Raw genomic sequence first — 21,003 nt, forward strand, 5'->3', positions numbered from 1 at the left:
GACCTGACTCTTTTTTTTTTTTTCTTTCTTTTTTCTCCTGTTACCTCAGAGAAAGTAAAAGTGACTCGCACATTTTCAGCTATCAAAACCAAACTCATCCTGTCCTTGTTGAAGCAGCAGAGGAACAGATCGTAGAAATAATCTGATGGACTGAAAGTGAGACATGAAGCACCCATAAGACTAGTGTTTGTTTTGTTGTTTAGGGAGTGAAGGGGGCAGCATTACGACACCGTTTCTTTTGGTCTCCATCAAAACATCATTGAGATGCCTCCCACGTTGTTCCGATTCCATTTTTGTAGTTGACAGTAGACCGCCGCTGACTTCCTGTCAATTTGCATGTTCTTTATAAAGTGACTCAAGCGTTGAAGACCTGTTGATGTGAATCACTACAGGGGAGGGCAGGGCCGGGTATATTATATATATATATGAATATATATATATATATATATTATACACATACTGTATGTACACAATTAAGCTGAAAGCACTAATTTTATCGATAGTTTTTAATTATCTACGTTTCTTAATGATGAAAATAGATTGTACAGTGTTTTTTTTTTTTTATTCTTGCTTGTGCATGTTGTTGCCAGAACAGATGAAAACTTTATGGATGGTACACCGAATACTCAAGTCACTCAACTGTTGCTGTTCATCCCCGGTGTAAAAACAAAACAAAACAAAGGCATTTTTGCAGTCGTTGTTTGTCGCCCATCATGAATGCACAAATTAAACATTTGTAATAGTGGCGCTGCATCGTTTTTTTTTTGTTGTTTTTTTTTTTTCCCTGCCCGATGTATCGAGGCGTCGGTGAAATCGGTCTTGAGCCGTAAATCAGGTTTTCTATAAACAAATGTTAGATTCAAACCGTGAGCAGATTTAATGAAAACCTTTATTTTTAAATTACTTAAAACAATTCAAACTAACAAAATAGAACCTGGTCCTTTCTCTACAAAAACAAAGTTCATGTATACAGTATGAAACCAGCCTAAAATTGCAAGCATCAATTACATTTCCCCACATGGACAAATATACATGATACGGTATATACAGTCAAATGAAATACTGAAAGCACAGTCTGCAAGCTGTTCCATTTAAGCACTGGAATGTGTCCGCATTATTCCTGTCTTGAGTGCCTCGACGAAGGCTGGTGGTCTTAGACGGGACAAGAGAAATCTTCAAAATCCAACACAAACATGAAAAAAAATAAAAATAAAAAAAATAACACAATACAATCTTGTAAGTACAGCAGAAAAATATCAGCACTGCGTGGGGGGAGGAGGCGTCTTCACAGTTGGGGCAGTTTATCGACGGGCGTGTCGAAATTGAAGTCCGGAGGGAAAAGTTCTGCCGCGCGAGGATAGATGAGGCGGTACGACTGTCTGATCGTGACGTCGGCGACACCGGCGATGTCTCCGATTTCTGTGGAACCATCGGGAGACAAAAGTTCAACTGTTGACCTGCGGCGTTTTCACCACAGGACTTTAGGCCTACGATGACCACTTCCACCAGTATATGTTGATGTTTTATATCTCTAGTTATGTCTGTTTTTGCACATTGAGAGGGAGAAGTGACAACCGGAGTCAAATTCCTTGGATGTTGTTCACATACCTGGCCAATAAAGCCGATTCTGATGTTCCTGTCATTTCTGGGGCAAAAAAACAACCCCGACTCATCAGGCCCCGTTGAGTGAAGGAAGACGTACCTTTCTGAGTCTTCTTCTCTGCAGAGGCCTGAGAGGCCATGTAGATGGCCGCCGCGGCCACGGAGATGGGGCTCCTGCCCGGCACCAGGTCCAGCTCCACGGCCTTCCTGGCGATGAAGGTGGCCGCCATTTGCACCTGCTTGGGGAGGCCGAGGTTGGAGCAGAAGCGGGACATGAAGTCTCCCGTGGTGATGAGGTCCACGCTGGTCTCCAGCGCCTTCAGGATCAGCTTAAAGCACCGGCCGATCTCCTTCTTTGAGATCCGAGAGACGGCGCAGATCTCTGTGGAGGAAGGTTTGGAGGCGAGACTCGTTTTGATGGGAGTGAAGCGAGAGTGTGCACCAACGTTGTTTGTTTTGTTGTTGTTTTTTTTTTTTGAAGAGGTTGCAGATTTGAGGGCATCAAAGACTCCACAAGGGAGATGTGTAACTTGAGAATTCCGTAAAATAGCTGAAATTCTTATGACAAAGTCGAAGGGTTTCTTCTGACCTTTAAAAGTTCGTGGTACACCCTCTTGTCTGCAGGCGATGTAGAGGCAGGCAGACGCGATGGCATCGTTGGCTCGACCCTTCAGGCTCTTCTGCTCGTAAACCTGCTTGAATAGGTTGTTTGTTCTGTCCTGGAAAACAAAAATAGTACTTACGGCAAACAAAATAATTAGTGTAGTCAAATTCTACGAGATAATCTAAAAGCTCACGTGTTTAAAACGTGAATTTTCACATTTGAATGAATACCAAATTAAACTGATTAAATAGAGTGGAGTTTAAGTTCTCAAAACGCCAAATGAAATGGTTTTTGTTTTTTTTTGGAACAAGGAAACTGAATATCTAACAAATTACATTGGGACTTTTTAAAACTCTACGCTGACCTAGTTTAGTTGAAGTGAATGGCAACTGTGTGACGAACACGCCTCGTTCCTTCGTATGAGTGCGTCGTTACGGGAAACCTGTGGTCTCCAGCGCACCGCAGATAAATCTTCAGGTTACATAATTACTGCACGCGCCACTTTCCGTTCCGTAGTGAATCGCGGGTCGTTTTCATTTCCCTCTGCTCGCTCGCTATTTTAACGTCTCATCAGATTCAGTTTCTGTTCCCCAACAGCCGGCCGTGTCTGAACCACATTTGAAGCCGGCGGGGAGGAGAGGAGAGGAGAGGAGAGGAGAGGAGAGGAGGGGAGGAGAGGAGAGGAGAGGAGAGAGGAGGAGAGGAGAGAGAGGAGAGGAGGAGGAGAGGAGGAGGAGAGAGAGGAGAGAGAGGAGAGGAGAGGAGAGGAGAGAGAGGAGAGGAGAGGAGAGGAGAGGAGAGGAGAGGAGAGAGAAGAGGAGGAGGAGGGGAGAGGAGAGGAGGAGGAGAGAGAAGAGGAGGAGAGGAGAGGAGGGGGAGGGGAGGGGAGGGGAGGGGAGGAGAGGGGAGGAGGAGGAGAGGAGAGGAGAGGAGAGGAGAGGAGAGGAGAGGAGAGGAGAGGAGAGGAGAGGAGAGGAGAGCCAAACAACTCACGATGATGTTCCTCGGCAGGTTGATGCGATCCGCCATGGTGCTGATCTCTTTGAAGGCGTTGAGCATGGCCCGGTCGGAGCTGCTCATGGTCCGACGGTTCTGGTACTTGGAGTTCCCAAATTCGTCAAAACTAGCCGCGCCGGTTCCCTGTCGAGGAAACGGTTGGGTGTTTTAGTTCAGAGAAGCCGCAGGAACTCGGGAGAATGTGCTTCGCTGCGACTTTATCGGGAGCGCCGATCGGGAACACGTCGGCGGCGCCGCGAGCCGCTCAAACAGCCCTCCGAGTCGTCTTGTTAGTCTGGTCACCTTGCTGATCATGGTGGTGAGGTCTCCTCCGTTCAGCAGCGGGTTCTGGGCGTCTCCCACTCTGGATGGATCTTTGAGGGCTTTCTCGTTCGAAAACGTTCTCCACTCTGAGCCGACGTCGATCACACGGTCACCTGAGGAGACGCCGTCCGGGCGACCGGGTTACAAACAAACTTGACAAATCACCGCGTTCGGTTTGAAATGCACACCGGTGGAACAAAGCCGGCGCGCGCAAAACAATGCTCGGTAACCGGAAGGCGGTGCGGTAACGAGCGGCAGCGTCCCCCCTCGGGGGGGGGGGAGGGACGGCGTCCGAAGTACTTCGTCACTCCTCCCTCGGCGTCTCGCCTTTAACCGCCTTCTCAGATCGGCGGCTCTGAATCCGTCTTTTCGCTCTTATGTCCCGATTGTCTTTACAGCCTGTACTTCAGCCGGCGTACGGGGCGAAAGGACCGAAATGCGGCTCGAGTCACGCGACAGATCAGGGAGAGTGGAACGGGGGGAAAAAGATGAAACGACAGCCCAGAAAACGGTCTGAAACGTGTCTGTTGTTTTCTATCGGTGATCCCGACCGTCTGTTCCTGGAACGGTGTGTTGAGGATTCGATTGGAGATCTTAAACCCCGTTTTGTTTTGTTTTCCTCCCCCTCCCCATCCGTCGGTCTTAATAAAAAAAAAAAAAGAAACCTGGAGGCGCAGTGACGTTCATCTCCTCAGAGTCCGGCCGGAGCTATGGAAGCAGCAACAGAGGCCGCTTAAGCCTCCGTCAGGAGAGAGAGCGCGCCCGGCGTCTCCCTCCGGACCCGCCCGGCGTCTCCCTCCGGACCTCATTACGGGACAACTCCGTGCTGCGTCGAGGGAATCTGTGCTTCCGTATACTTTATACTTTACACCTGCGCCCCCCCCCCCCGGCGACGAACGACAGTTCGGTTAATTCCCTTTCAAAACGCTGGAGCGGAGCTCGCCTGACGTTCGACGCGGCGAAGAGCTGCTTTCCTGTTACGCTTAAAACGTTGGCCTCCGATTAACGAGCTGAAGCGGTCAGGTTACTTTAATCGCACAGAAGATTTTCAACTTTAAAGTCGCCCGACACTCAAAGATGAGTTTTCGCTTCTTGTCCCTGCAGTTGAATGTTTGAGCAGAATCACTTAATATGAGCAGAGATAAAAAAAAAAAAAAAAAAATAAAATTTAAAACTAAGACGCCATTCTATGGATATTTATATGATAATTGATTGGTTTAGCGGAAAGAACATATCGGACACAAATTATGATTCAAAATACGAGTATTGTATGTCTTAAAGCACGTCTGGATCTTTACTTATGATCACAAGTGGAAAAACTGTCCAGAGGCGTCTGTGGATTTGTTCTGAAGAATATTCAGCTTCTCTGGAAAAGGACATCTCAGATTCTTTTTTTTATTTTTTTTTATGTCCCTTTTCCGCTACAAAAACAGAGATTATTAGAAAGAACCGCAAAACAGCTTTCCCATAATTTGCTGTCACACAAACGGTGGCCTTGATGCGCCTCAACTCGGCTGACGTGTCCACGCGGGAGGACTCGGAAGCGCTGCGGCCTCGAAACCAACCAAACGGGGTGATTGAGGAAGACGCGCGCCGAAGAGCTTCAAGTCGCCGTGACGACAGTCCGGGCCGAGTGACGCTCGAGACGACGAGCACGGGAACCCGAACGGGGGGGGCGGGGGGGGGGGGGACGCGTCCGTCGTTCGTCTACTCACCTACTACGAGGCCGCACTCGGGGCAGATCATGTCGCCCGCTCTGTAGTCCTCCACCAGTATGGCTTCGGGGTGGTTGGGACACTGAACTCTGGGAAGGGCCAGCGCATCTCCGCTGCAGGAGCGAATCACAGTTAAATGATCAAGAAGCTCAAAAGGGAAGACGAAGAAAGAAAGAAAACAACAACAACAACAAAAGAAGCCGGAAAGGGTTCAACATGAAGACGGGCGACGTCGAGGACGGGCGGAGGGAGAATTCCCGTCGAGGTCACGGCACGAAACGTGAATGGAAAATGAAGTCGACGACGACGTCCGCGCGTGATGACCCGAGGAAGAGAGCCCGAAACACTGAACTGTGCGTACGTGCCGTGTTTTTATCTCGCTGGTTGACTCCTGATCAGAGGAAGCTTGAGGAGGTCCGGAGGATTTAAGCGGGATCGTTTGTTGCGGCTCGATAACGCGAAAGAACGGATATCAATCTGCGACACCAGTTGATCGACGGAGCGGCAGCTCGTTTCGGAGGTCCGGGACAGAAACCGGCGTCGCATCACGACGGGGACGATCGATTCAAATCAATCGTGTTTTACGTGCGTGCGCTGCGTTGGGTGTGATGGAGGAAAAAAACTAAAGGATTTGTCTCTTCCTCGTTTGCATTGTGGCTCCGGAAAGTCTTTGTCAAGCAGGCTCCGAAAAGTTTCCTTTGTTTTCTGTCTTATTTGCAAATGATTCCTTTTGTTTTACTTTCCACATCTAATTGACGCCCCCCCCCCCCCCCCCCACACACACACACACACACACACACACACACACACACACCCCTCCGGTGTCCTTACCTACAACCAACTCTGTATTACCATATGAAAGCAGATACAAAGGGAATGGGGGGTGACTGTCAACTGTTTGTCACACTGTATAGGAGAAAGGGAGAAGAAGGAGGACGGCTGGGGGCGAGGACTGTTGGGGAGGACCGCTGGAGGACCGCCGGGGGGGGGAGCGCTGCTGGACACCTCTCTTTGAGGGTGCATGTAGTTGCTCCTTCTTGCAAGAATAAAATGTCCGATGTGTTTGATTTTGAACCGAGCCTCTTGAGTCATTTTTCCAACAGTGTGTCAGCGGTGAGCTGGTTGACTCTGGAAATGTTGCTCAAAGGAGGAGGAGGAGGAGGAGGAGGAGGAGGAGGAGGGAACTCATAACAACGTGTCAGCTGATGTTTGAAGGCCAAACACTCCGTAGTGGAATTTAAATTCCCCATTTGCGCTGAACTTTCATCAAAAATGTGTTGCTCGTCGTTTTATTTTATTTTTACAACTAATGTCCGTTATCACTGAGTCTATCAAGTTTGTGACCTAATTGTGATTCGATTTTTTTTTTTTTAAATTTTTTTTACATTTTGTTGTCATTCAATGCAGTTGTATTGTTTTACTGCGAAATGCAGATGCTGACTAATTAGTTACTGCATTTAAAAGGTTTATATTCAAATTGAAATGCCTGTAAATTTTGAAGATTTGTTCGGACCACTTGCTGCTGATGTTACCTTGGACATAAAAGATAAGAGGCTGGATCTGATCAATTAAAACACCGGTGGAAGATTAGCGCTTTGTCTCGGCCATTATCCAAAGTCAGGGTACTAGTGTCCCGACTGAAAAGGAAATCCCTAATTTATACTCGCACAAAAACGTCATATCAAGTATTTCATGAAATCCTTTCCCAGTTGTACCAAAGTTATGCTGTTATGACTACCCCCCCCCCCCCCACATCCTCACACGAAGCCTCAGATCATCAGATCTTCACGACCTTGACTGTCCGTGGAAACTGCTCGTGGGGCTACGACCAGCTGGACTCTTATCAACGATAGCTGTCTACGCAGCCTCAGGCCAAGAATGAGCTACGACCTTCTGTAGGCGACCTGTGGAAACACTGACCCCCCCCCCCTCCCTTATGTCACAGAGAAGAAACAGCCGAGCGATTCTTCTTCCACATCACATCGCACAAAGTGACTTTTTGATGTTGCAGTGGGGAGAGTCGGGTCGGGTCGGAGCACGAAACTGGCTGCAGCTGGCTTGGCCAGTGTCAACATGTGAATATCGAGACATATCGACATCAAAGGTCAAACCTCATCATATTTCATGTTCATCCTTGTCAACAGTACAAACACGGCATTGAACAAGAAGAACAGGAATTTCGAGAGATTGAAGTGATTTCTTGATTGTTTTGTAAGTACAGAAGCTACTCCGGCCATTAAAAAAGCACAACATTCACACACAAAATTCTAATATATATACATATATACATTGTGATTTTTTATATATATATATATATATATATATACATGTATATACATATATACATGTATATATGTATATATACATGTATATATATGTAAATATATATATATGTGTGTGTATATATATTAGAATTTTGTATATATATATATATATATATATACATACACACACATATATATACACATATATATACACACACACACACACATATATATACACATACATATGTATATATATACACACGTATATATACACACACACATATATATACACACACACATATATATATATACATATATAAACATATATATATACACGTACGTATATACACACACACACACACACACATATATACACATATATATAACGTGTATATATATATACATATATATATATATATACGTATATACACACATATATATATACACATAAACACATATATACACACACCTATATATACACACGTACATGTATACACACATATATATATATATATATATATATATATATATATATACAGTTGATACATTAAGTACGAAGTTGAAGGAAGCTTCATCGGTCCAATGTAAAAAGCCATCATCCGTGGACCAACTGCTTTAGAAACAACCCCGTACGTGTTTACAAGTGTCCGGACCGCTGGTGTCAATGAGACGGCACATTAGCGCAAGTTTCAGCTTCCCATTACACCACCGAAAGTGTTTGGCCGCAAAAATAAGAGCTAAAAGTAGCAGCAAAACAAGAGTACAATGCGAAACACACAAGCACCAACAGCAGGTTTTGAAGCAGCAGCTGTGAGGACGCGGCGGAGACACTTCTGGCAACATCTGACCAGCGGCTAGCGAGCTAACTAGCTGTTACCTAGCACAATAGACCAAACACTTCGCGGTGCGGAGAAGGGCGTGGTAGTTTACCGCTGACACGGCACGACCGTCTCGTCAAGTACGGGTAAACATCTATTTTACTGTGTAACATTACGGGAGCCGTTCGTACAGAAAATAAGGGTATTATATTCGGTCAAAGTTGCTACGCACCGGCTTGTCGACGCCATGTCACTCCTCGCTCTGTCCCCGAGTCAAAGAAACAAATGATCGCCGCACCTCTATTTATAACCTTTTTGATCACGTGCCGGTGTAAACTACGGCGAGTCGCAAAGACCAAAACAGTCCAAATATGCTCCCTTTGTGTGACGCTTCTTTTGTTGAAAAAGAGACAAATAAACAGTGGAAGCAAAACGGCTCACGTCCTTGCCCTGAAAGTACTGATATCACAATGTGACAGTACTCCACTACAAGTGAAAGTCCTGCATTCAAAACATTACTGAATCAAAAGTATGTAATTTATAACAGTAGAATATAGATTATCAAATGGATACTCATTCTGCAGTAAAATGCTCCCTGTCAGTATTTTTACTATCATATAAGGGTATGAAAAATTTTAATTTTAAAAGTAACTAAAGCTGTTAGACAATCGTAGTGGAGTAAAATTGGCTATTTGAGATGTAGCAGAGGAATTACAACGCAACATCAATGAAAGTAGTCAAGTAGGCCTACAAGTATTTCAAATGTGTACTTTGTAGCCTACAGTATTTGAATAAATTAGATTAGATTAGATTTTACTTTATTAATCCCACAGTGGGGAAATTTGGTCGTCATAGTAGCAAAGAAAACCAAAAAGTGCACACAATATGAAAATATTTACAAATACGTATAAAATATAATAAATAAAACAGATACAAAATCATTATTTTAGAATAAATACACACACACACACAGACTATATACATCAAAAAATAAATAAATATAGTTTGGGCTGAATGGAAAAATAATGTCCGGTGCTATGAAATGAAATGAGATGAACATTGCAACGATATTACAGGGTGGTGTTGAACAGTCTGACAGCGCTCTTTCCTGCACTGAGGATGCAGCAGTCTGCTGCTGAAGGAGCTGCTTAAAGCTCCTACAGTCTCATGGAGGGGGTGAGAGGTGTTGTCCATGATCGATCAAATGTACTTATAACAAATAAATTGTAACACGGTAGTATTGATAAATATTTGTTTTTAACATAGGTATAGCATATATTCAAAGATCTTGTTGAATTTGATTTTTATGTAATGTTCACAGCTGGATTACCAAGTGGCTAAAATTGACAACTTTCTATTGACCCTAGACAACAGGAGGCCCCAAAAACACTATTTTGGCAAGTTGATTATTTAGTTTAGGAAGCGTCTGGAAAATTACAAAGTTTTAAAAAGTAGTTTCTTGCCAACTATTGGGAAAACTCTTAAACATAGATGTAAAGTAAACACTAAGCTTATTCATTTTTTAAACTTAAAATTTAATTAAAAAAAAAAAAACAATTTGTAATTAAATATTTGCCTGGATACACATTCCATATCATTCAGCTGACTTTCTGTTTAGTAAGTGCAACTCTTTGAGTTAAACTGGCACTGTGAATACTTTTTAGGAACCAACTAAATACTCTTTTTTTCCCTTTATTAGAAGGACTTAATTACGTAATTCTTTCCAGGAGATTTTCTTGAAAAAAAGGAAATTATTTGGAAATGATTTAACCAGTAAAATATAGTCTTAACTTCCAATGAAACCAAGCCATGAGACATGACATTGCAGAACCTATTAAATGCAAACTTTACATTTCACCAGAATTTGATATAAACTGCTAGTTTGGTGGTCCTCTGATGAAACACAATACCAGCAATGGCTTACGGCTAAAATAAAATGAAATTCTTTTGATTTTCTGGAAGTGAGCCACTCAAAACTTCTGTACTGCAACAGTAAATCTCACATTTTTCTTAAGAAGCCTTCTGATAAAACAGGTCTGTGAAAAGCTGTTGTCTGTGCCAGCCTGAGTCAGAGACACAGACTGGCACAGACAACAGCTTTTCACAGACACCAGCGGTCATCTGTGCACAGACTGAACAGATGACCAGTACCAGTCTGCTCCTCTGCTCCATACTTCCCAGGCCTGTGGAAGAAACCCCGCAGACACAAAGAGTCACTTGATTTGCTCAGCTTTTGTGCTAACAAAGCCACGCTGTGTACAAATCAAATATCTTAAGCATGCCCACTAGTTATGTGTGCAACATAAATTTACAAAAATGCAAACACTTGCCAAGTGCAGCTAACTAATGGATTATCATTATGTCAATGGTATCAGTAAGGAGTGTCAGTGTGCACCATGGCAACAGCAGGTGGAGGCAAATAAAAGCAGTACCTCAGGTATGGAAATTGCTCAAGTTGCCCTCAAGCAGTAATGATATCATTATCATTGGACAGATCATTCAGCATCCATCTCTATGTCAGTGTTCAAACATATTGGAATCCCCATCTTTGAGGTCAGATTTATTTAAATAGCAATATGATACTGAGCCTTTTACAGAGCACAGTCACAGTCATACTTTGCAGAGTACACAATGTCTTGGCTGAGCAATTTAATCCAACATCTGGCAACGCTGTTTTGATGTGTCTGAGTTCCATGCTGGTGATTCTGGTTTAGTGGAATACAGCTTTGATATGGTCCCATCAGAACTGGAAATGATACACAACACCAGAATGTATTTGAGCATTGTGCTGACCAGGAAGCATAACTGAGAACATGGTAAACCATGAGCTATTCCAATTTTTGACGGCACTGCTGCAACTAATTTATGACTGAAAAGTAGGCACATGTCCTCTGACAAGCACTAAAAAATATTTACTGCATAGTCTGTAATAGTACTGAACAGGGCTGATTGTGTCTGTTCAAATTCCACTCATAGAAAAAGTCACAGCATGACAGATATCACCAGTACACCAAACAAACCTGCAAGCTGGTATTAGAGGGGAACATTTTTTTACATCTTCTCAGTCTGTTTCCCGGTCATATGCAAATGCACACATGGTCAACCAGCTCAAAGCCTCAGGAGCTGCTTATTCATTACTTTCTGACTGTAACATCTAATCATCATTTGATATTACTCCACTTATTGATAATATTCATTTCACAACACAAACGTGAATTTGCTACCCCGCTGTGTGTGTGTGTGTGTGTGTGTGTGTGTGTGTGTGTGTGTGTGTGTGTGTGTGTGTGTGTGTGTGTGTGTGTGTGGGTGGGAGGGAGGGGCGGGGGTGGGGTTGGAGTGAGAAAGCTCTGTGTTTACTGTGCATGCAGGAAATGAACTACCATAGAAATAGGTTTGTTTGTGTGAGTTTGTTCTTGGTTTGTGGCTTTCATCTTTTCTTCTGGCACTCAGGGACCTCATGTGTATACCTGCAGTGAAAGCACTGGTTACTGTCTGAGAGTGATACTACCCAGTGTATTCTTTACAAATCAGAGAGGGAGGTCCATTGTGAATAATTTACACCTCATTGTGAGCCAATTCTCAATGCACTCAACTGGTTGCCAGGAGTGTCTGGGCGTCTCAGCTGTCAGCCCCCACATCCCGAGACAGAAAGGAAACCAAATACGGTTCGACCACTGCTCCCACTGCCAACCTGTGTGACAACAAACCACACCTTTACATCTTTACACAATCTTCCTCTCCCCATCACCACACCAACCAAACTGTATGTTTCATCTCAGTCATATCAACAACTAATGATTTGGCCAACGCCCAAATTTGTATCAGCACTTACATCAACTAAACACCTCATTACAAATGATGTGTTGCCAGCAGGTTATGGAGGAAAAGACTGACAGCTGTTGAGAAATAATTTATGAGATCAAAGTTAGATGTTTATGTGAGTTTACATACAGTAATACAATACTTTTTTCATTCACTTTTTCCACTGTCTCTGTGTCTGGAGGAGTCCACATAAAGCCAGATATCATAAGACTATATCACACAACTCTGAATAAACATTTGGCCCTATTGCAGAAACAGTAAATTTGACATACTGAATTGGGTGCATTGTGCTTTCTCTAAAGCCTGCATATAACACAGACTAAATCAATTGTCAGTGTAATCAGTCTGCCAGTGTGTATGCACATGTACAGCCTCCACATCTGATCTTGCATCACACAACACGCCCCAGTGGCTTGTTCTGTATCTGTCTTTCTTTTTCTTTTTTTTCCTTCTTCCTCTCAAAGTACAGGAGCAGCGTGAGCGAGAACAGGGTGGCAGCAGCCAGCCAGCAGCCCAGGACCGGTTGAAACCTGTATGGATTGCAACTGAGAAGACACTTCCTCCACCCAGTGCATCATCAACCAAATCTAGAAAGAGCTGGAAATCATGTATGAGTTCAGCACTCAGATATACAGGCAGATAAATAGATGTGGCATGCAAGTGTAAGAAGCCTGAATTAGTCAGCTAAGATATTTCAGCCAAGTATCAAAGACATGGGAGGAAGCTGATGCTGCATTCAAGTCATGTTGGAGAGAAGGTAGACTGGGTTTACACGTTTAGAAGTGAACAATAGTTTTTGGTCTGTCTTTCAACTCATTTGTTTCACTTACTGAACTTATTATAAATAGAGACCAAGATGAAACAGAGTACATGTTCTGACAGGCATTAATATCAAATACTTGCTAAATACTTCCTAAAAAACCCCCTATCACTCCATTATTCATAGATGTATTATGAGCCAACAGGCCCCCGGGCACAGACTTGTTAAAAGCCCCCACATCCTCCTTCATAGATGCCAGACATCCAGACTGAAAGAGACACAAAATGACTGTGTTTCGAGTGTCTTTGTAGTTGCTGTGAGTCTTCATGGTCATTTTGAGTGTCTTTGTAGTGTTTTTTTTTTTTTTTTTTTTTAATGTAATTGTGTTCATTTTTTTTGTTTTTTTTTGGGGTTTTGTAGTTGTTTTAAGTATTTTTTTTGGCTTATAACTGGGCGCTTTGAGTGCCATTGTATTTGTTTTGAGTCCTTTGAGTCTATTTCCAGTTGTTTTGAATCTATTTCTAGTTGCTTTGGATCATTCTGAGTCTCTTCATCATAGACTTATGTCACTGTGTTGCATCTCTTTGTGGTGGTTTGAGTTACTAACAAGAAATGCTGACAGTCACCTCCGAACAGGCTGTGATCCAGTGTCCCCCTGACTCCTTCAACTCCATTTAATACGTATTTTAGTCGTAAGTAGGCCTATTTTGGGGATCTTACAGATATCTGCTTTATGCATGGTATAATCACACACTTACCGACAAACATTTAAATGTAACATTTCCATAAACTGCCCTCCTTCACTCTGCCCTTGTCTTTTGTTGTGAAACAGTGTCTGTTTGTGGAAATACGAGTTTTAAATATTGAGGTTCTAGCAGGTGCCGCTTTTCCCCACGCGCCCTGAACGCAGCATCAGATAAACTAGCAGGCGGTGTCTTCGGGAAGTTGCTGTAATGTCACCCTCCAATGAGAAGCGCCCATAACACCCACAACAGCGGTCCGTGCGGCTCCATATTGGATCCGTCTTTTCTTAGAAATACATTGCACTGACCGAAGGTCTACCTACCTGCGCATATTGTCTGCCGCTCGGCCACACAGCCGACCTGCTCCGCGGGCTCAGGTATGAGGACTGGCAGCCGGCAAAGCGCACAGTCACGAACAGATGCTCTTCAGTGCTTTGTTTCACCGACCGGCGTCGTTCCCACAGTTTTTAACTGGGCTGAGAAATTAGGTTAAAGACGCACCTGAGGAGCGGGTCGAAAAGTGGCATGCAGGGCGAAGAAGACATAATTGGACTGAGATAACGCCACACAAGCAGTAAGTATATTTTCTTTCACTGTGTTTTTAATGGACTCTTTAAAAAAAAATTAAAAAAATCACGTGCACTTAATTGCTATTAAGTTAAAAGATATTCTTCCCCCCGCGTGTTCAAAGAGATAATAGTTTCCAGATAAGGAGCCGGTTACCCGGTGTAAACGTTTAACGGCGGGATACACATTGATTCTCCATTTCACGTGTCTCAACAAGTCACCTGATCCAGAAAACTTACTGCGCCAAAAAAAAAAAAAAGCTCGCGTGAGGAAAAAAAAAAAGGTCAAATGTTTTATCATCCGACTACAAGATCTTCTCTTCTGGTTGAATAGTCTGCCCATAAAAAAAATAAAAAAAATAAATATACATATGGACATCTGGAGCCTATGTTTTACCCTCTGGTCTTACACTAAACTGTCTGTGATAATTTATCATAATGAACTTAGACTTGGCATGGAGCTGCCATCACGTGGCAAAGTCCAGTTTCATGTATTCAGTCTGAACAGAGCAGTATGTTCCTTCGCTTTAATCATGAGGTATTCAACCACCCTGCCCCTGCTTGACAGGGCCTGCCTTGGTGGCAACAGGGCCCCCCACCCTTTCCTGGGGCACCACGCCCCCCCCCCCCAACCACCCACACACTCAAAACTATTTTTTTTCCCCCCTCATAGCCTGTTTGAATGTATTTTTTCTGCCATGTGTGAAAACGTAAGACTCACGCTGAAGGCGTTTGCCGAAGGGTGTTAAAACAACCTATATTTATGTTTATTGCGACCTCTTTGCAGTCATAGTAATTATGACCGGAGCAATGTAGCACTGTAGGTGATAAAAGTAGGGAAATACTATACGATATTCACTGGGAACTCATTGATTGTTATATGGGGACACTCCAAAAACCCACCACAAGAAAGTGCCACATACACTAAATAAGAGAACCTTTTTTAGTGCTTCATTAAATGAAGCACGTGTGCCAAACATCTTAGTGAGTCACAACAGCTGGTGGACTAGCAGCTTCATCAAAGGAGTCTGCGCTGTTCCAGAAACAACACGTTGTAATTCGTCTGGATTTAGCACAATCTTGGCTCGCTGCTTAAACACTGTTTAAGCATTACGGACTAAAACTGGAGAGGAAGTGAGATTTCAATGTAGATCACCCTGATGAAATTATGAAGCGCGCTCTGTACTCGGTGGTGCATTCACAGTTACACATTCACAGGTTGTACAGCTGGGGGTTCAATGTGTTACTCCAGCAGCAGAGAGAACGACAGGGCTCTTTAGTTTGGGCAACCTGCTGTGGATTTTTACCCACAAAGGTTGAACTTCCTGGTCTAAGTTTGAGCCCTAGAAACTCATGACGTCTTTAAAATGTCCTTTTCGGTTTCCTGAGTGATTACTCATGACAGTGTTGAAAGAGGTCACAAGGGAATAGTGGAAAAACATCTGTAATGTTTTTGAAGGACTCCCAGATGTAATCAGTTTATAATGATGAGGATAGAATAGTAAAAATGTAAGTGCAAATTTTCATATTGGAGAAACGGGAACCAGAGAAATTACCTCCAAAAATTGACAACAATTTTTTTTCAATATTAAAGGTCTAAAAACGCTGCATACACCGAATACGATTTATTGACCCTCCTCTATTTCTTGCAGTGATGTTCACACTCGCCGAGGTTGCATCCTTGAATGACATCCAGCCGACGTACCGCATCCTAAAGCCATGGTGGGACGTGTTCATGGACTACCTGGGGCTGGTCATGCTCATGCTGGCCATATTTGCAATGACCATGCAGATCACCAAGGACCAGGTGGCCTGCCTCCCATGTCTGGAGGATCCGGAGGAGGCTTCGGGCACGAAACCGGACTCGTTCCCCCAGCAGAGCACACGGGAGGCGGCCTCGTCAGCAGCCACCGGGGCCCCTGTGGTAGCCACCATCCCACTGGTCACTAAAGACCTACCGGACGAAGCTGTCCACGACATCCACGTAACGCACCAACACACGGCGGTCTCCGAGAAATATGTCGATCAACCTCAGCCGACAGGGGTCAAAACTAACCTGGACTACCAACAATATGTCTTTATCAACCAAATATGCTACCACGTTGCCTTGCCCTGGTATTCCAAGTACTTTCCGTATCTCACCCTCATCCACACCCTCATTCTCATGGTCAGTAGCAACTTCTGGTTCAAATACCCCAAAACGAGCTCAAAGATTGAGCATTTTGTTTCTATTCTGGGGAGGTGCTTTGAGTCTCCGTGGACTACGAAGGCTTTGTCTGAAACGGCTTGTGAGGACTCGGAGGAGAACAAACAGAGGCTGACCGGCACCTCCTCGGCACCAAAGCAGGTGTCCTTAGAGGGAAAGGATGAAGGCACAAATGCCAACCAATCCACACCCATGCTCGGGGTGAAATTTTCTGCAGACAAGCCCATCGCAGAGGTCCCGAGTAGCATGACGATCCTGGATAAAAAGGACGGGGAGCAGGCCAAAGCCCTGTTCGAGAAAGTGAGAAAATTCAGAGCTCACGTGGAGGACAGTGATTTCATCTACAAGCTTTACGTGGCACAGACCATCGTCAAAACCGTCAAGTTTATTTTGATATTGTCTTACACTTCGACCTTTTTCACGAAGATAAATTTTAAGCATGATTGTGAGCCTGATATAAAACAGCTAACTGGTTACAGAAAGTTCTTCTGTACGCACAACATGGCTTTCATGCTGAACAAGCTGCTGATCAGCTACATGACTTTGATTTTGATCTACGGGATGACATGCCTGTACTCCCTCTTCTGGGTGTTCCGACGCCCTCTGAAAGAGTACTCGTTCGAGAAGGTCAGGGAAGAGAGCAGCTTCAGCGACATTCCTGATGTTAAAAATGACTTTGCATTCCTCTTACACATGGTTGACCAGTATGACCAACTCTACTCCAAACGCTTCGGGGTTTTCTTGTCCGAGGTCAGTGAAAACAAGCTGAGGGAGATCAGCCTCAATCACGAGTGGACCTTTGAAAAACTAAGGCAGCTTGTGACCCGTAACGCCCAGGACCAGCAGGAGCTGCACCTCTTCATGCTCTCTGGGCTCCCAAACGCAGTGTTTGACCTCACAGACTTGGAGGTGCTTAAACTGGAGCTCATCCCCGAGGTGAGGTTCTCGGCAAAGGTCTCCCAAATGACCAGCCTGCAGGAGCTGCATCTCTGCCACTGTCCGGCCAAAGTCGAGCAGACGGGCTTTGCTTTCCTGCGTGATCATCTCCGCTGCCTTCACGTCAAGTTCACTGATGTCGCCGAGATCCCAACTTGGGTGTATTTGCTGAGGAGTTTGAGGGAGCTCAACCTAATCGGCAACTTGAGCTCAGAAAACAACAAAATGATCGGCCTGGAGTCCATGCGGGATTTGAGGCATTTAAAAACATTATGCCTGAAGAGCAACCTGACAAAAATGCCCACGAACATCACGGAGCTTTCACCACACCTGATCCGGTTAGTGGTGCACAACGATGGTACGAAACTGCTGGTACTAAACAGTTTGAAAAAGATGACGAATCTAATCGAACTGGAGTTGCACACCTGTGAACTGGAGAGGATTCCCCATGCTATTTTCAGCTTGACCAACCTACAGGAACTTGACCTGAAGTCTAACAACATCCGGACCATTGAGGAGATCATCAGCTTCCAGCACCTCAAGAGGCTGACATGCCTTAAACTGTGGCACAACAAAATTATAACCATTCCATCGTCCATCGGCCAGATCAAGTCTCTGGAGGCTCTCCACCTCTCGCACAACAAACTGGAGTCCCTGCCCCCAGCCTTGTTCACGCTACCCAAACTGCGACACTTGGATGTGGGACATAACTCCATCACGGTGCTTCCCCCAGACGTGGGCCTCCTCCACAACCTCCAGCACTTAGCCATCAACTCCAACAAGCTGGAGGCGCTGCCCAAGCCACTGTTCCGATGCACCAAGCTGAAGGTGCTGTGTCTGGGGAACAACGCGCTCACCACTCTGCCCGACACTGTGGGTCAACTGGTGCAGCTCACTCAACTGGAGCTCAGAGGGAACTGTCTGGACAGACTGCCGGTCCAGTTGGGAAACTGCCGCCTGCTGCGCAAAGCCGGCCTGGTTGTGGAGGACCATCTTTTTGACGCACTGCCCGGAGACGTTAAGGAGAGCATCAGCCGAGACAACAACGTGTCCTTTACGAGTGGCTTATAGCACAAAACCCTCCGACTCAGACTGGCTGGCGCTAATTGATTGAACAGACTTTTTAAAAATGTATTACCCATAGAAATGATTGGCTTCTTATGATTACTTTAATGAATTGTCTTAGTTGCTTATTTTAATAGATTGCTTTTGTTGTTGCTGACTATGTATCTAATTCAGCTTTTTCAGTTTTTTTGCTTTTTTTTTTTGCTTTGCTTTTTCATAGTTTTGAGTTATAAAAATTAGAACTGCTTTATATAATAACTCCGTAGACCAAAACTGTTTGCTCCAATGACACACGTAGATTTGTTAGTATTGCTTTAGGTACTCAGGTATAATTGTAATCATGGGGAACAATCTTTTTGCCTTAACTGCTGCTACTTTCTTTTTCCTTTTCTTTTTTACAATGATGAATAATTCACGTTTTCATGTCAGTTTTACATACAACCACTAGCCACAAAGCAATTTGCATATGGTATAGAAGTAAACACAATGCAACACTCCTTTCTTGGTCATTTTGAAATTTGGTGAAAGTCATGTAACCTACACATTTTTTTTTTCTCATATGTTGACTCACCTTGTAGCTAACGGAGTTAATTTAGAGTTGTAAAACTCAGGTGGAGACAAAGCACCAGAAATGACCCTTTACCTTACTGTTGTAGAGATTGTATACCAAGGCCTATAGTAATTCATTTGCACATTGAAAACTTAATAATGTAATGATTGGGGAATGTCCTCTCTGATAACCTGTTGTGAGACCAATGTGAGCTGATAAAAGGGAAATCTGGTGACTAGCTTCTGAAGTCAAGTTTCAAAGTGTGAAACGCGTGATTAAAAGTGGTCAGTAGTTGGACGGATTGTCCTACATGTCACAATCGCGTATTATTAATAATGTCTGCCTTCTTTTTTTTTTTCTTTTTTTTTTTTTTTTTTTATATATATATGTACATCTGTGTAGGCCTATAATTGTTCTTCAGAGCTGCTGTACCACTTTGGTGATCCCATGCTCAAAGTTCATAACTTTATGGCACAATAAAATACAATTTTAGATGAATGTCTAACCATTATTTATCTCATTCAGATGAGCGCTGGGCTACAGCCAGGATGCTGCGAATACAGTGGATCATTTTTCTCATTCACATTCCACAATGATGCTTGAGTGGAAAATCTTTTATACATTTAAGCCATTAAAAAAAAAAAAAATTACAATAGGGCTTTTGCACCATCAGTACTCGGGCCCTAAAAATGAAGCAGGAAAAATATCACATTACTGCACTGCTTCTTAAAGTAAATGCATTTTTATCAGAGATAACCCAAGAACCAAAGTTGAAGGAATTTTTTATTAAAGTTACATTAGCTACATGTTTGTTTTTTATTCATCTTTACTGCTTTACTGACAGTGAACATGAGTAACAAGGTTGTTTTTTTTTTAAATGTTTTTGATTCGATTATTGTTTGATGAGCATCTCCAGGTTTTTTTTTTCCTTCCCTGTTTAAAGTCTATCCATATTGTGCTTCTCATGTAATTTAGCTTTTTTTTTTTTTTTTTTAACGTGAATCTTGACACCACTGTGCATGTCAGAACACTTTTATTAATTTCATTAATCAATTTTAACTCATCACTTAAGGAAATACATTGACGAAACTGATCACATTAATGATGGCTGTGTCTCAGCAATTACCGCAGTGCAGCAATTAATTATGTGATTGGATACAGTTGTGTTTGACCACCCAAAATATCTATTGTTGTTCTGCTCAACAGTTTTCACAGTGGAAACACGTTTTCTACTTTTGTTTCCTCTCTGCACCAAAGACTTGAGAAAAACATTGTGCTGAATTCCCCTTGGAGCTCTTGAACAAAGCCTCCTTAGACCGCGCTCTTTTGTCAATGAGAGTGGACGATGTTAGTGATCTCAAGTAACAGGATGCTCCCAGTATATTAATTCTACAGTGAAGCATTCAAAAGGTGAAACAGTCCAAATAGTCCGTTTCCTGATAACTTATTGCATGTTGTTTGTGTGGCTGAACCCCCTTAATCTTTTTCAACAGACGTCTCCTACAGAAGACGCGTCTGCCAAAAATCATAACCCGAGCGTTTACTTCATGGGTCGGGTTTACAGTGGTGATCCTCTGCAGCCGAGTAGCTATTTGGGAATGTGCGAGTCCTGTTAAAGAGGAACAATAGCATCACTGTTTCTAAATACGAAAATGGGAAATTTACATCACAATGTACCAGTTCTTCCTATCCTCGATGTAAAGTTGTCAGCACATGCTGTTGCTCATTCGGTCTGGTTATGTCAACACTCGTTCACAGATGAACTCGGCTTCCGGTAGAAGATCTGGTCTGCTTGACCCGCAAATAAAATGCCGGGTGTATCTTTTTTTTTACACGTGGTCAGATTGACCCAGCAGCCTGTGAGGCCCTGCCAACCCCCTGTTATGAAGCCTTAAAGTTTCAGTTTGTATATAGTACATGCTCAGTATAGAAAAACATAATGTACAAACCCTCGACGTAACTGTTTATGCCATTTAATTGACATGTACAGACTTGGAAACCCCTTGTTCATGACACTTTATTTACTGTGTAT

General features: G+C 43.5%; 2 protein-coding genes across 3 annotated transcripts; one reads left to right on the forward strand and one right to left on the reverse strand.

The window, feature by feature from the left end:
* Nucleotides 1-871: 871 nt before the first annotated feature.
* Nucleotides 872-13,994, reverse strand: gtf2b (general transcription factor IIB). Of its 2 annotated transcripts, none has more exons than XM_069712554.1 (7): nt 13,972-13,994; nt 5,242-5,354; nt 3,506-3,639; nt 3,200-3,346; nt 2,192-2,321; nt 1,703-1,984; nt 872-1,419 (listed from the first exon to the last, which is right to left on the reverse strand). In XM_069712554.1, exons 1-7 carry the CDS (start codon nt 13,977-13,979, stop codon nt 1,286-1,288), a joined length of 948 nt encoding a protein of 315 aa, XP_069568655.1. In that variant the 5' UTR covers nt 13,980-13,994; the 3' UTR covers nt 872-1,285. The 2 variants fall into 2 exon arrangements, with proteins under 2 accessions (XP_069568655.1, XP_069568654.1); XM_069712553.1 differs by lacking the exon at nt 13,972-13,994 and adding an exon at nt 8,556-8,625.
* A 73-nt stretch (nt 13,995-14,067) lies between these two features.
* On the forward strand, nt 14,068-19,465 carry lrrc8da (leucine rich repeat containing 8 VRAC subunit Da). Its single transcript, XM_069712521.1, has 2 exons — nt 14,068-14,222; nt 15,867-19,465. Coding segments are annotated over exons 1-2 (2,562 nt in total). The 5' UTR covers nt 14,068-14,221; the 3' UTR covers nt 18,428-19,465.
* The last annotated feature ends 1,538 nt before the right edge of the window (nt 19,466-21,003 follow it).

The sequence above is a fragment of the Brachyistius frenatus genome, unplaced genomic scaffold (genome assembly GCF_029030835.1).
Source record: "Brachyistius frenatus isolate BFR_SWC_R1_liver_20210118 unplaced genomic scaffold, ASM2903083v1 Contig_110, whole genome shotgun sequence".
NCBI classification, from domain to species: domain Eukaryota; kingdom Metazoa; phylum Chordata; class Actinopteri; family Embiotocidae; genus Brachyistius; species Brachyistius frenatus.

Coding starts and splice junctions, on each gene's coding strand:
- gtf2b (XM_069712553.1), bottom strand. Junction 3,640..5,241: donor CGAGTGCGGCCTCGTAGTAG/GTGAGTAGACGA, acceptor GCGTCTCCTCAG/GTGACCGTGTGATCGACGTC. Junction 1,985..2,191: donor TGTACCACGAACTTTTAAAG/GTCAGAAGAAAC, acceptor CTTCCTCCACAG/AGATCTGCGCCGTCTCTCGG.